This window comes from Lactuca saligna, chromosome 9 (genome assembly GCF_052625555.1).
Source record: "Lactuca saligna cultivar CGN05327 chromosome 9, ASM5262555v1, whole genome shotgun sequence".
Taxonomy (NCBI): domain Eukaryota; kingdom Viridiplantae; phylum Streptophyta; class Magnoliopsida; order Asterales; family Asteraceae; genus Lactuca; species Lactuca saligna.
In genome coordinates, this window is record NC_136425.1 from 66,136,812 (window position 1) to 66,152,879 (window position 16,068).

Consider the following 16,068-nt stretch of genomic DNA (forward strand, 5'->3'; position numbering starts at 1 on the left):
GTTTGGCTCATTTACAAGCATAAGAAAGAGAATGACACATGAAAAGTAGGTAAAATGTGACATTTACTCTTTTGCATGTTAGGTATATGCATCTTTATTTGTTCAAATGTCTTAATTAACTCTCTTTTTATATTGAAAAGTTAAGAGAAAAGACAGTGACACCTGAAACAGGCATCTTTGTTGTATTCTCACACCCAAAAGAAAACATGAAAGCATCATCTTTGGTCTTTCCCCTTTTCAAGTGCATCTATCTGAATTCCTACACTTACTACTACTACTTCTCTCTTCCAGCCTTATAAGTATAAAGACTAAAGTAGCATCTCAATGAAACTTGGTTCTTTCAAGATAAGAAGAAGCTGACATTGACCAGTGACCACATCTCCATGCTAGCTGGCTGTTAATACCAATACTTTTGATTTTTTTTTCTTGAATAGCAAATTTTCATTAAAAAAAAACACTAGTAATGTGTTGAAAAATTAAGCGACCCAAAAACCGAAAACCATAGTTGGAATTTTAATCCATCCTACTCAATCAAATTCCTTTTACGTAATGGGTTTCAATTTGGGATTTGGGTCCAAAGCCCATTTAAGAATGGCCAGATTGAAGACCAGTTTTGTAGCCCAATTTTTAGTTACTTATTTTTCACTATTATTGGTTTTATAAGTTTTTTATATTACACTTAGTTATAATACTCTTCTATTATTATATGGGTCATCTATTATATAGGTTAATTTAAAAAAATATATATTAATATAAAAATCAAAATATTTCACAACTTTGAATTTATAAAAAAATAAAAAAATAAATTATTATAATGAAAATGTTTTTTATCTTTTAAATTTAAATAAATAAAATAAACTAATGAACTTTAATTTTAGAAATTTTGAAATTAAAAAGTAAGTTAATTAATGAAATTGATACATATTTATTGTAATTATTATATTAAAATATTATATATAATTTAATAAAATAGAAAAACTTATAAAATAACATATAGAAAAAAATTAATTTCAAATAACCATAAAATTATATTTGGTAAATTAAATAAAAGTATGACAACTAACAAAACTGAATTTTAATTTTTACTGAACTTTTCCGAAAATTTCGACACGGCACAAAAACGGTTTTCAAGGCCCAATTTAGTTACAATGGACCAGACCCAATCCGGATTTTCCAATAATTTGTTGAACTTTCAAGAGGCAAATAGATATCAATATTAAGAAAGAACATGATAACATTAAACACAAATTGAGGATAATCTTTAGATTATTACATAAAAATGATACGAAAACAATTACAAAGTAGAAAACAATTTAAAAGATAAAATATTTTTCCTATGGTAATTCACCATGCCATGCCCAAACAATTTCCTCAAGAGCTGGTTTAATCTCCTCCTTCAACATCTTCCTAAACTCCAACGCATCACCACATGATTTTGTCACCTCAACCAAATGAAACGACGACGTAATTTCAAAAACCTCAACTTCAATCCCCAATTCCCCGTTTCGCCCTCCACTCGGTTTCCTCAATTTTATCTTACCTCCCTTCTTCATCCCCACTTCCATCTTCAAACTCTTGGCAATTTCGTCAAATTTCAATATTATATCCGAAGCAATCTTTCTACATGTAAATTTCACTTCCTCTTTCTCATCATTTCCAACAAACAAACCCGATAAATCAAATCCAGTCGAAAGAGAAATAATATCAAACGCATTAAAACTCGACACCTTCGTGAAATCCAACTTCTTTGGCTCCTGCCAGAAACAACATTGAGCCATCTCAGGGGTTGTCGGTACGGTTGTCGGTATTGGTACTGGAACTATATCCCTTTTTACAGAAATGTCTCTGTCTGCGTCAGCTGACAGAGACAGGGACATTTCTCTGTGTTTGGTGTCTAAACCTTTTTTGAACCACGGATTTTCCATGATTTTTTTCATGGAAATTCTTGTGAGGGGATTCGGATCAAGAATTTTTTTTAAAAGCCTACGGACGTCGGGTGGGACCCAATTAGGGCATTTATAGTCGGCTCTGCTTATCTTCCTATACATTTGAATAATATTCGAATCATTAAACGGAAGATGACCCGTGAAAAGAACAAACAAAATCACACCACAAGACCAAATGTCGCTTTTACCCCCGTCATACCCTCTCCTACTAATCACCTCGGGCGCCACATAAGCCGGAGTCCCACATGTGGTATGAAACAACCCATCTACACGCGTACATGAATCATGAGCACTTAAACCAAAATCAGTCACCTTTAAATCCCCAAATTCATCTAACAAAAGATTCTCGGGCTTCAAATCACGATGGTAGACACCACGACTATGACAAAAATCAACGGCTAAGATTAATTGTTGGAAATACTTTCGAGCAATGTCTTCTTTTAACCTTCCTTTTGATACTTTCTCAAAAAGCTCACCTCCTTTTGCGTATTCCATTGCGAAATAGATTTTGGTTTTTGTAGCCATGACTTCGTAAAGTTGGATTACATTTGGGTGTTTGATCATTTTCATAACGGAGATTTCTCGCTTTGTTTGATCGATTAATCCAACTTTTAACACCTTTTCTTTATCGATTACTTTAATGGCTATACTTTGGCCGGATTTTAAATCCCTACCATGGTAAACTTTAGCAAAGTTACCTTGCCCTAGCATTTTCCCGAATTCGTATTTTTGCATCAATACGTTTCCCATATTCTCCATATTTTTTTTTGTATAAATAAAAAGTAGTAAAGTGGTTATTTACAGAAGTAGGGTTTTCTTGGGGTGAAGTGAAGTGAGGGACTAACCGTCTTCTACAAGCTCGTGTTTTAAGATGACAGAAACCCTAGAAATTGGGGAATTGGGGAGCATTTGGGCATGGTGAGTGAATGTGTTTTGATTATTGGATCCAAGTTCATCGAGGAGAATGAGTAGTTCATATGGGCTTTCAACCATGCGGGTTTTAGAGAAGGAATTACCAACGTTTGAACACATCATTCCGCATTCCCAGGTGGTTGACTATTACTGGATATCAACTTCTGAACGAAATGAAAAAAAAAAAAAAAAAAAAAAAAAAAAAAGATAGTAAGTGGATTTGAATCTAATCGAAAGACGCATCACATGAGGAATCTGAAATTATGAGTTCCAAATCTCAAAGCTTTTGATTCATATAGACGCAATAATCTCGTAGGAAGAATTAAGAATTTAGGAAAAACATTCACATATAGAACCCTAACTCTAAGCCAAATTTCATTCGCTGAAACTCACATCATCCAAAAATTGATTAAATTGACAGCATAATTGTGAACTTAATTTGTTCATGCATCAGTAATTATGAGAATTCACGACGATTGAGTGATTTAGTTCTATGTCTAATCAAATAAACAGATATAATGAACAACTACAAGCAATCCTATCTAAGAAAACCAGGTAATAATTCACCTTTCATTGAAATCAAAACAGTCTTCAAATTCGACTAAATGCATAAAATTCAACTAGGGTTCTTAAACTACGAAACATCACATCAACAAAACAAAAAAAAAAAATTGAAAATTTTGAATCGGAAGGAAGAATTAGTTACCACTTCGAAGCAAAAATTCAGATGCGTAGATTGAAGAACGGCGATGAGATCTGATGGAAAGACTGCGAATAATTTTCTTTTGCGAGATCCCTATATATGAAGGGAGCGGGGGAATTATATAATCAAGGAAGATACTGGAAACAGAGAATGTGTTGGGACACGTGGCTAGGGGTTACGGGTTGCTTAGGGAGGCAGGAGGATGATTGGTGCAGGTGTATGGTAATAGGGTGGGGGGTGGAACAGAAAAATTGACCCGTAATATTCGATGGATGCACAACCACCACAAAATGATATATGGTTGATTAGGTGGAGCCATCATTATTGGCCAGGCTCCTAGAGGGGGCACGTGATGACTTAGATGTGATGGGGTAATTCCTCATGTCAATAGGCCCACTTGATGAAAATTTGAGATTAATTTATATTTGGTTAGTTTATAAGAAAACTCTTAATTATAATGAGAATTATGAATTATGAAAATTCTCACACAATTAAATAATATACTTATTAATATCTTCCCATTGTAGCTAGCTTATAATTTATTTTATTTTTTTAGTTTTATTAGGCTATAAATAAAATAAAAATAAAAACTTATAAGCAAATTTTTTAAAAAACAAAAACTACTCAAATTACCTTTTCAACCGGTTTATTAAGTGTTCTTTATTTTTCAAATATACTTCTTATTAATTGAAAAAATAAATAAATAAATAATCTTCTACATGCATTTTTATAGCATATTACATATTTCATCTAGTTTATCAACTAGTTTACCACATGTTATTTTTATCGGTTATCAGCTAGTTTTTCAACTACCAATTAGTTTTTCAACTATATAAATTTCGAATTTGATCTTTTTGGTTTGGGTTGAGTTTTTTTACATTAAACATAAACGACTTACATTGTAAGAATCGGATCTTAGTGAGGAGTTGTGGCTAATAAAGAAGTGATTTGCTCTTCCTACAATGTAATCTCGTATAACACTACACTTGCTGAATGAGAAATCAAATCGTGATCCATATAAAATTTTTGATGTTTTTCATATGAGGGAGAAAGACAAGAAACCACAATCATGGTAATTATATTGTTATACTACTTGCGCTAAGTGATTCATAGGGATTAACCACTTTCCTTTAAGGTTATTTATGAAATAACACAAAATAAAATTTAACAAATCCATTAAGTCATTTATCTAAATATAAGGTGTCCAATATGTTATCCCCAAAACGTATTGGATGGTTTGATGATGACAACGTGTATTAACATGTTCTTGGTCTATCAATAGATTTATAGCATTCTAGAGGAACACCAACACCAAGTGGCAAACTATTATTAATCAATGGAAAGCAAAAAGGAAGCAATCGAATGAGAGATTCATCAACAAATCTTTGTCGTCCTCTTTTTGAGATGGGGGTAGGTTATGGCCTTAGAGTGGGACTAACAAATTTAAGTTGCTGAACTTTATCCATGAACTTGCTAACAACAACCCTCAACTCCTGGTATAAGGCACTTTTTCAATTTGAGATGGCTTGTAAAATTTCTTCCCATTCAGTGTAATAATATTTAATTAGCTTAGAAACTAGAACCTATTATGGGAAAAACTAATTTTGCAATATCATAAGGACTTAATTCAACTAATTTCAACTAACAAACAAAGAAAAGGAATAAACTTCAATAATTAAGGAGTACTTCTGTTTAGATCCGATTTCACCTTCTATTTCTAGTTGATAAAATATATCAATTACCAATTTGTTAACTAATTATTATTATCAAATATCTAGACTTATCAACTTATGAATTGTCATGCAATGATCAAGCACAAGTTAAACACTAAATCGATAATGAACACAAATTGGACTATCAATGATAGTAGTTAATTTCCTATGATCAAGTTAAGCAACCAATCACAACTTAATATTAATTATGCTCTCTAAAATTGTTAAAGTTACTAGCTTTAATGACTTTATCTAAGATGTTATTAATCTTAGCTCTAATTATTTAATGATCATAAACAAATAGGTGAAAAATCCATGCATTTAGAATGATCAAATACCACACAAAATCTTATTAATAAACAATATAAGCTAGAACTATAACATGCTAGGGTTTAAATATCAAACACAAGTAACATCAATATATATATATATATATATATATATATATATATATATATATATATATATATATATATATCATCTACTAAACGAAATCAACACATAAGGATTAGGTTTATCTTCACCAATAGAAGTAAAAGGTTTTTAGCCTCGCATGATAGCAGAAAAACACACAAAAGTTATGTAATTAAGACTAGACATGAGCAAACAAATTAAATCTATGTATAATTATTCTATTTTCTTCGATTCTTGAGCTTCACTTGCGTCTCAATCTTCTACTGAGTTTCTAGAGGTTTTTAGTCACAATTCTCCTCAGAAAACCAGTTGGGGATCCTTACATTCGACTGAATAATCGAATACTTGAAGTTTCCATAAAACTAGTTATTGCAACGTGGTCAACCGCCACCACGTCGTGGTCTTCTTCGAAATCCTGTATTCTCCAAGTCAATGTTAATGATCGAGAATCTTCCATTCACCACGTCATGGTGGACGATCACCATGTTGTGGTCTTTTATCTTCAAGTCTTCTTTTTTATTTATTCCTGCTTTAGCCCATCCATTTCTGTTTCCAGCTCCTCATTTACTTCCTTTTTGTCCCAAGCATGTCTTTGCTACTACAAAACAGATTTCAAACATAATAAGCACCCTTTATCCCGAATTAATCATAATTACAGCTAAAAGTATTAAGAATTAATGCATGAGTTATATGACTAAATATACACATATCAACCCCCTGGTGTTAGGCCCCCCATCAGTTAGTGGCTCCCAATGATGTGACATCCTCTAATTCTTAGAATCAATTAAAAAAATTTTACGCTAATATTATCACTAGTGGAAAATTTCCTAGTACATTTGAAATTTTTTTAGTACAAGTGATTGTCTCAATTTAATAAAACCCTAAGGATGTCATAATCAATATAGAAACATAAGTTACAGCATAAAGACTTAATGGTTTTTAACTTTATTGCAAGTTGTCTCTTAGTCACTCAGCTTCCTAATCAAGTTCCAGTAGCTTAAGTCTTGATACATGTGATATATATAAACTGAGTGGGTCAGGTTGGGAAACCTGGTGAGATACATAGGGATTACAATCCCACAATATTGAAATGATAATATTCCTTAATTATCAGACCTGCAAAATCAACCATTACTATACAATACCCATGTAGGCTTATGTTTCCACATATTAATTCCTATCAATCCTCATATATTATCAGGGAGAAGTTATCTCTCCTGATGATCAGTTAAAGAGATTGACTACTTAGCTAGGGGCTTCCTTGGTCGGTGTAGTCATAAAGGCATATAGGTCATCAGAGAATTTAATGAATATGGTATCCTGTTTCATCTACTTCTGTGAGTAATAAGCTCGTGCTACCAACGTAATTCACAAGACTATCTAGAATGATCAATTTTTGTCACCTAATCTTGGAGGTTACCGTACATACCGTTATAGTTGTCTGATCTGGACCCACCATTTATGGTCATCAAAGGGGAATACTATAATGTACTCCCATATGGAGCTACCGTACATTGATACCTGGAAGTGTCATAGAATAGAGCTTTTACTCTCCCTTCCTAGCTTACACACATTCTCCTAATGATACTACCTTATATCAAACTTAACTGAACTAGGTATCTTCCATAAGTCTAAGTTTATCCCTAGACTAGATTACGATCCTGTAACTAACTTCTAATACCAACTCTCTTCTTGGGTGACACTAACATATCTTTAATGTATGTATACTCCATATAAAGTATTAGGTATTATTATTCACTTATCTTTTCAACAATGCTAGTTATAATATTATTATATACTATTATCTATTTATCCCAACATAAAATAGAACCATATCTGGTTCGCAAATATCATGTAACATCCCAAAATTCCAGGTAAAATTTTCATTTTAATTAAGTTATTATAAACCAACAATATAAGAAAACATCCATAATAACATATCATGTCAAAACCAGTACATCAATAATCAAAGCATGTCATCACAAAAACCATATCAAAGTGTAATCCCAAAGATCTCGTGTGTGGAAACATAGTGTGATGTATTGCGATCGAGCCGACTCCTTTCCTTTGAAAACGAAGTGCCTAAAACCAAAACTAAAAACTATAAGCACGAAGCATAATGAGTTCCCTTATCATACCACATACCATACAATCATATACTGTCATGCATATTGGGGTGCCCGACCTACCCTATGTCAGGCATATATAGGTGCCCAACCTACCCTGCTGAGCATACCAGGGTGCTTAACCTACCCCTGTTAGGCATACTGGGGTGCCCAACCTACCCTTGTCAGCCATGTTTGGGTGCCTAACTTACCCATTCGGTCCTGTCGATCGGTAACCGGGGACTATTTCATCCCCTACTACTACCATATAATATCATATCACATATATCATAATCTGTCTAGCATAGTTGGGTACTAAACTACCCCTTCGACCCTATCGACCGGTAACCAGGGACTATTCCCCCTACTACCACTATCACATAACATCACATAAAACATATCAGATAGTGGCTAACCAGACAATTATCAAAAAGACAATTATCTAACAAACAACTTCTACTAGTGGGCCGGAATTGTGGCCTTAGACCCACTTCTGCTGGAAGGTAACTCACCTCACACTACAAAAGTCCAATAGACACAATCCCAGCTGCTGGATGATAGATTGTCGAGTTGGTAATATCAAAATCACCCAATTAATAATTGGGTTCCAACTCATAACCGTAAGTAAATTTGGGGTAAATACTACTTTACCCTTAACTTAGCTTTAACCAAGCCCAAGGCCTATTTCAAATGCCCAAAAGTCAACTATGAGTCAAAGCCCAACATATGGCCCAATTTTCCAGATTGGACCCAAACCTTTACATGGTCTTATTCTAAGGCCCAACCATTTAGTCCAGTGCAAACATTTGGCATTTCTAATGGCCCAAAATATCATAATCATGAAGGCCTAATTATGGGCCATCTATGGCCTAATTTTACAAATTGAGCCCATACCCTAACATACGGGCCTTACCTTAAAGCCTATCTAAATATTCTAGTATGTATGATTATTCTTGGATGGCCCACCAATAACCCAATCATCAAGGCCCAATAGAAAGGCCCAACAATAAACCCAAGGAAATTAGGGTTTCATATAAAATGACAATTAGGGTTAAGTGTTTCTCACTTAACCCATTAAGGACTTAATCCATTAAGTCTATCACTCAACAAGATAAGTTATATGATTTGATTGGGTGTAATTCACAACTGGATTCCAGTGGCCCAAAAGTGGGTCCCAATAAGTCCAAGGCCTATAAATCTAATATTAGGGTTTTCTAAACCCTAATTAGGGTTTCCAACCCAATCTTAGCCCAATAAGCCCAATAGCTAGGTCTTTTGATCAATTAGGGTTTCACTAGGCCCATTAGTCATATGTTTGGGATTTTAGGTCAATTAGGGCTTCATTGGGACCATTAGAGTTTCATTGGGCCCATTAGGGTTTTACTACCTTTGTCTAAATATCCCAACGAATCAAACACAAAAAGCATACCGCCACCCGAAACGGTGGCCGGTGGCGGCAGGAGATGGTAGCCATTACCTCACGGTGGCAGTTATCAGTTTCTTTCATTATTCCTTTAGCTTTTACAAATTTTACAATGTAAATTTCCAAATAAACACACACTAAAAAATAAACACAAACATACAGCCACCCTTGTGGTGGCCAGTGGTGGTAGAGGGTGGTAGTCACCACCTCACGGTGGTGGTGATTCCTTTTCCAACAAAATAAACACCCATATACCTCTCCTTTGACTTTAACACCCACATACATTCTTCTGATCTGCGAGATGCACCCTAACCACCCTCCCGGTGGCTCACGACGGTAATAACAACAATTTTGGGATGACATCCACCACCTCACGGATCGTAGTAGTGATCTCTTTTGGTTCTTAATCAAGCAGCAGCACACCCCGACAAGACCTTACTCGAAATCTAGACGTAACCACCACTTGGTGGTGCATAACGATGGCAGCAGCAGTTCAAGCATCCACAACGGCGGCAGAACGAAAAGGAAGAAGAAGAAGGACAACGACGACTGGTCACGATCGATGGTGGCAACGGTAATGACTATAGGCAGCAATGCAACAGTGGGTCTCCCGATCTTTACAACTGAATCACATCGAAGCAGCGACCTTCGTCTTCTTCGGGAGATAGGTAGCATCGGAGGCTTCACGGTGGCCAGAAGGTGGCAGATGGAAGTTGAAGATGGAGAGGGTGGTAGCTGGAAGATCACCCGACGGCTGCTCCTTAGGTTTAGGGTTTCTATAAGTAACGAGTTTATATATAACCCACACCATTCAAACTTCCTCCCATGTTTACACAAACAATCCCTCCTTCTCCTTTTTATTTCTATATATATATATATATATATATATATATATATATATATATATATATATATATATATATATATATATATATATCCTAAAATATAATCCACGCAATAAGCATATAATTCACAAATGAATTCCAAAAAAATTTAATACCTTAATTAATACATGTATTAAATCATGTTCATGAAAGTGACTATGAACTCACTTGATAAAATGGGTGACTAACGATTTTGGCAACGCTTTGCTTCACACTTCCAAGGAGACCTAGACGTAAAAAGTGTTAAGCCATATTCTAGTTTCATAATCCTAGCGACTATAATAATTATAGTCTATATTTCTCAATAATCCTAATGTATACATCAAGATCTATCACGTAAGGAATAACCAGGTAGGTTCATATCGGAGTTAGGGTCTGTTTGGTATACAAAGTATACTATTTGGAAATCTCACTTTAAATACCTCAATAAATCCAACCTACACATCACTCCCGTAAGTAGATCAATCAGTATAATGACTTGGAATCATTAATAAATCTTAATTATAGGCTCATAATAACAATTATAACTATAACTAAAAGTTACGCTTTGATACAAATAGGTGTAGCTTAACTTACAAAGTAATCTAGTGAAAAGTAAGAATTACACGGGAAGAACTCTGACCCGGGAGCTTCTATTCACTAGCTATCTGACACCGGAGGACTTCACCGAAAGGATCGGGAATTTGGGAGTAAAATGGACTAAAGGTGGAAAGAGATCCAGAGAGAAGTGAAGTGAAGGGATGAAGAAATGATCTAAAGATCGAAGGTTTATATAATTGAAATTAGAGTGTGTGTCATGCATAGAACAGGTGTGCACCGCGCATCTGGTCGGAAGAGCTTGAAAATAGTTTTATTGTAAAACTTATAATTTGCCAACTTTAAAATATTTGAAATGGTTTAAAAAGTGTTTGAACATTATATGAACCCCATGTCTTTATAATAAATAAAGGGTTTTTATTAAAAAGACTAAAATGAGTTTATAGCATTGTAACAACAAACTATAAAACTAGTGATTATTTTTGCGTCAAAACTTAATATATGATATTAGTGTTTTAAACGTAATGCAAAATATTGATATTATGTTTTATACATGCCAAATGAGATTTAAAACATAAGTATCATCACCCAAGTTTGTGTTTATTAAAATATGATTTTTATCATAAGTTGCATAAAAATGAGTTTACAAAATAAAATGAGTTTATTATACAAATTCATGAAGTCATACGATTTTTTTGTTAAAAAAATATTTAAAATTGTGAATTTAGAACTCATCCAAAATTCCAAGTATTAAGTATAAAATGAAATTTTATTAAGACTATTACCGGTTCTTAAAACACTTCTACGACTATTAAAATATCGGATTTTAGTTCATAATTGATCGTGACTAATGGCAAATAAACTGAAGTTTTATTTGAGACCTAAAGAACCTTATAACAAGTGATATGATTTTTACAAAATGGTACATGAATTGTAGGATGCATGTAATTAGGGTTTCACTAGGCCCATTAGTAACATGTTTGGGATTTTAGGTCAATTAGGGCTTCATTGGGTCCATTAGGGTTTTAGTCCCTTTGTCCAAACATCCCAAAAAATCAAACACAACAAGCACATCGTCACCCGACACGGCGGTCGGTGGCGGCAGGAGGTGGCAGCCACCACCTCATGGTTGTGGTTATCAGTTTCTTTCATTATTCCTTTAGCTTTTACAAATTTTACAATGCAAATTTCCAATATAAACTCACACTAAAAAATAAACAGACACACACATATCCATCGAATTAAATACCCACATACATGCTTCTAATTTGCGAGATGCACCCCAGCCACCCTCTCGGTGGCTCACAACGGCGACAGCAACAATTTTGGGATGACATCCACCACCTTACGGTGGTGGTGGTGATCTCTTTTGGTTCTCAGTCAAGCAACAACGCACCACAACAAGACCTTGCTTGGAATCTAGATGCAAACACCACTTGGTGGTGCATAACAACGACGCCAACAGTTAAAGCAACCACAACGGTGGATATCGGTGGCAGAACGAAGAGGAAGAAGAAGAAGGACAACGGCGACTGGTCACGAGCGACGGTGGCAACGATAGCCACTATCGGTAGTAAATTTTCATAATAAAAAATGTGAAAAAAATTAATTTAAAAACACATTTATCACAATAATAAAATCTCAATGTGTCATAATGTAAAATCATCAAATATCATAATAAAAAATGTATATATCAAAACTCCAGGATCTTCTCAATCATAACTCAATCTTGGATGTGTGTACAATCAAGTCGGCGCTTTCCATTTATCCTAAGAAGTACCTGAAACACATAACACATAACACGATTGATGGGTTTTGGTCATATGAACATTCCTATGTGCACATACAAACCCTAATGCTTGGATCTAGGTTTCTCTAATTAAACATGCATTGAATCCAAGACTTCTAATGGCTAATTAGGTATAAGAACAAAACAAAACCAGAGTTAGAAGCTTACCTTGAAACACTTGTTTGATCTTCTTGTTCTTGGAGCTTTATAGTCACAATTATCACTCCTCTAATGGCTTACAAACACCAACTAGCAAAGAGAATGATTTGAGAGAGAGGAGAAAGGAGGAAATCAGCCAGGGTTTCCTTGCTGTAGAAGAGGTGTGGATTTCCCTATCCCAAGGGGTCTATTTATACTTGTAAGGCTCCTAGGGTTTCACCCTTAAACCCTAATTGGATAACTTAGACTCTAAGCAATCCTAATCCTTTCCTTAGATAATCCTTGGACGATTTGAGGCCTATCCTAGCCCTAGAAATCGTCCATACCCTATCTCTTAAGGATTCATAGCCCAAAGTGTAACTATCAAACAATTGACAGTTTATACCCTCTTATTTAATTAATCTCTTTAAGTCACCAAATTAATACTAATTAACCTATGACTTATATTAATTAAATAACAATATTATTATTCCTTATATTATTCTCATAATATATTAATAATATCTATTCTCTCATAATAAATCATCCTATCAAGTTGCTATGGTGAAGGCAACCCAAAAGGACCATGCACAATCGGGTCAAATACTTTCCTAATATAGTTGCAGCCTTAGACACTATTCCAACAGTCTCCTACTTGGATAAGTCTAGTAACTATATGCATAAGTACAATCCGATTCGCAATCGTAGCTCTCAAAGACGCTGTCAAACTCTGATCTAATCAATCTTGTCCTTTAGATAAGGGATCGTACAGTCCTCTGTTAGATATCATGCTGACAATTCTATGGAATGATTAGTCTAGCATTTGGTTTCTCGATCTCCGATTTATTTGACATAGAACTTAATCAAACACATCAATTCAGTTCTGACCTGGCCCGACACATAAGTCAAATCAAATCATCGAGCGGTCGAGATATCGCTTTTTCCTTCTTAGGATAAAAGTTACAGATAAACTTCGACTTATATGCATTTACTTATTCATTAATCAACTATACACACCAATGCATTTTATAACATCGAGTTACCAATGCGTTTTCGCATTATCAATGTACAATCAATTAACAAATAACAAACCATATATCTAGGTGTTAAGACTATATGATATTATCGTCTTGCGATCACCCTTTTTATCACATTCCATATGGTGATTCCAGCAAGCGCGGGTTTGTTCCAATGCTCAAAACTAGTTCATAAGCACTCATGAACGTTGCAATAATCTTTTGCTATGTCTAATACCATTTAGACACTCTACACACCTATTCATGACAATCTTCATTCATATCTACTTCTGACATATGAATGATTGTGGACAATTTTAATAATTCGATTATTCTTAATAAACTCAATTATTCTGGAAGTCAAAACATGCAAAGTGAAACAATAGTTAAACAATTAACATAAGACAGTAACATTACTTATAAATAAAACTCCTTTATTTAATCACCAAATGTTAATTACATTTATCTATTACACGTTTCTAATACTATCTAATCTATGCTAATATCATCCCTCGGCCCAATACTCCTAGCATGCTGCAAGTGCTTAACCCTACTCAGTCCCTTCGTAAGCGGATTTGTTGGGTTATCTTCTGCTGATATCGTCTTCACTACGAGTTGTCCTTGTTCTACACGATGTCTAATAAAGTGATATTTTCTGTCGATATGTCGTGATCTACCATGATCTCTCGGTTCCTTGGTCAAGGCAACCGCTCCTTCATTATCACAGAAAATCTCCATGGGCTCCTTTATGGCAGGTACAACTCCAAGATCACCAATGAAGTTCTTCAGCCATATTGCCTCCTTCGATGCTTCACTCGCTGCAATGTACTCTGATTCGCACGTTGAATCAGCTACGGTTTCCTGCTTGGAACTTTTCCAAGTCACTACTCCTCCATTCAGGGTAAAGACCCAGCGCGACTGTGAACGGTAGTTGTCCCTATCAGTCTGAAAGTTGGCGTCACTATACCCTCGCACCTTCAAGTCATCACTCCCTCCGAGGACTAAGAACCATTCCTTCGTCCTCCGAAGGTACTTAAGGATATTCTTCATCGCAATCCAATGGGCTCTGCCAGGGTTCCCTTGATATCTACTAACCATGCTCAAAGCAAAGGCTACATCAGGGTGAGTACAAGTCATAGCGTACATGATTGAGCCAACTGCGGAAGCGTATGGAACTCGGCTCATTTCAGCTATCCCAGCTTCGGTACTCAGACTTTGAGTCTTACTCAACTTGGCATTACTTTGTATCGGTAATTCTCCCTTCTTCGAGTTTTCCATACTAAAACGTTTTAGTACCTTCTCTAAGTAAGTGTTCTGACTAAGTCCTATTAGTCTCTTACTTCTTTCTCTTACTATCCTTATTCCCAAAATATAGGAAGCCTCTCCGAGGTCCTTCATAGCGAAGCACTTCCCGAGCCAGGACTTAACCTCCTGCAGAGTCGGGACGTTGTTTCCTATGAGTAATATGTCATTGACATATAGAACGAGGAAGCTTACTACACTCCTACTGGGTTTGACATATACACACAATTCATCTTTGCTTCGTACAAATCCAAACTCTTAGACTTTCTCATCGAAGCAAAGATTCCATCTGCGAGACGCTTGCTTAAGTCCATAAATGGACTTCTCAAGCTTACACACTCTATTCGGATGCTTCGGATCCACAAACCCCTCTGGCTGAGCCATGTAAACATCCTCATCCAACTTCCCGTTAAGGAAAGCGGTCTTGACATCCATTTTCCAAATCTCATAATCATGAAATGCGGCAATTCCTAGCATCACTCTAATAGACTTTATCTTCGCAACTGGTGAGAAGGTCTCATCATAGTCAACTCCGGGAGTTTGAGTAAAGCCCTTCACAACCAATCGCGCCTTATACGTGTGTACTTTTCCATCCACGTCGGTCTTCTTCTTGAAGATCCATTTGCACCCAACGGTCTTACGTCCGGGTACATTATCAACCAAATTCCAAACTTGGTTATCATACATGGATTGGATCTCGCTATCCATTGCCTCTTTCCATTTTCCAGACTCCGGGCCTGCCATGGCTTCCTTATAGCTATTAGGTTCATCAAGGTTTATTAGTGTACTATCACTAATATACGTGTCCCCTTCGGTAGTAATATGAAAACCATACAACTGGGGTTGAACTCTAACTCTTTCGGAACGTCTAAAAGGTAATGATATGTCAATCGGTTCAACCAGAGTTTCCTCCTCGGGTTGAGCGCCAGCGGTAGAGGTTCCTTCATCTATCGACTCTTGAATCTCTTCAAGCTCGATTTGCCTCCCACTGTCTCCTTGGCCTATGAGTTCTCGCTCTCGGAAAACTCCTCTCCTCGCAACAAAGACAACATTGTCTTTCGGTCTATAGAAGAGATATCCAAAGGATTTCTGCGGGTAGCCGATGAAAATACATCGCTCACTACGAGGTTCGAGCTTGTCGTGAGTATCTCATCTTATGAAAGCCTCACAACCCCAAACCTTGATAT

General features: G+C 35.6%; 1 protein-coding gene across 1 annotated transcript; it reads right to left on the reverse strand.

Moving 5' to 3' along the window:
- Positions 1-1,216: 1,216 nt before the first annotated feature.
- LOC145017960 (CBL-interacting protein kinase 2-like) lies at positions 1,217-3,700 on the reverse strand. Its single transcript, XM_078975906.1, has 2 exons — positions 3,565-3,700; positions 1,217-3,022 (listed from the first exon to the last, which is right to left on the reverse strand). Exon 2 carries the CDS (start codon positions 2,703-2,705, stop codon positions 1,335-1,337), a length of 1,371 nt encoding a protein of 456 aa, XP_078832032.1. The 5' UTR covers positions 2,706-3,022; positions 3,565-3,700; the 3' UTR covers positions 1,217-1,334.
- Positions 3,701-16,068: the final 12,368 nt, after the last annotated feature.

Excerpts from the sequence above, each read along its gene's own strand:
- LOC145017960 (XM_078975906.1), bottom strand. The coding sequence starts at position 2,705 with ATGGAGAATATGGGAAACGTATTGATGCAAAAATACGAATTCGGGAAA.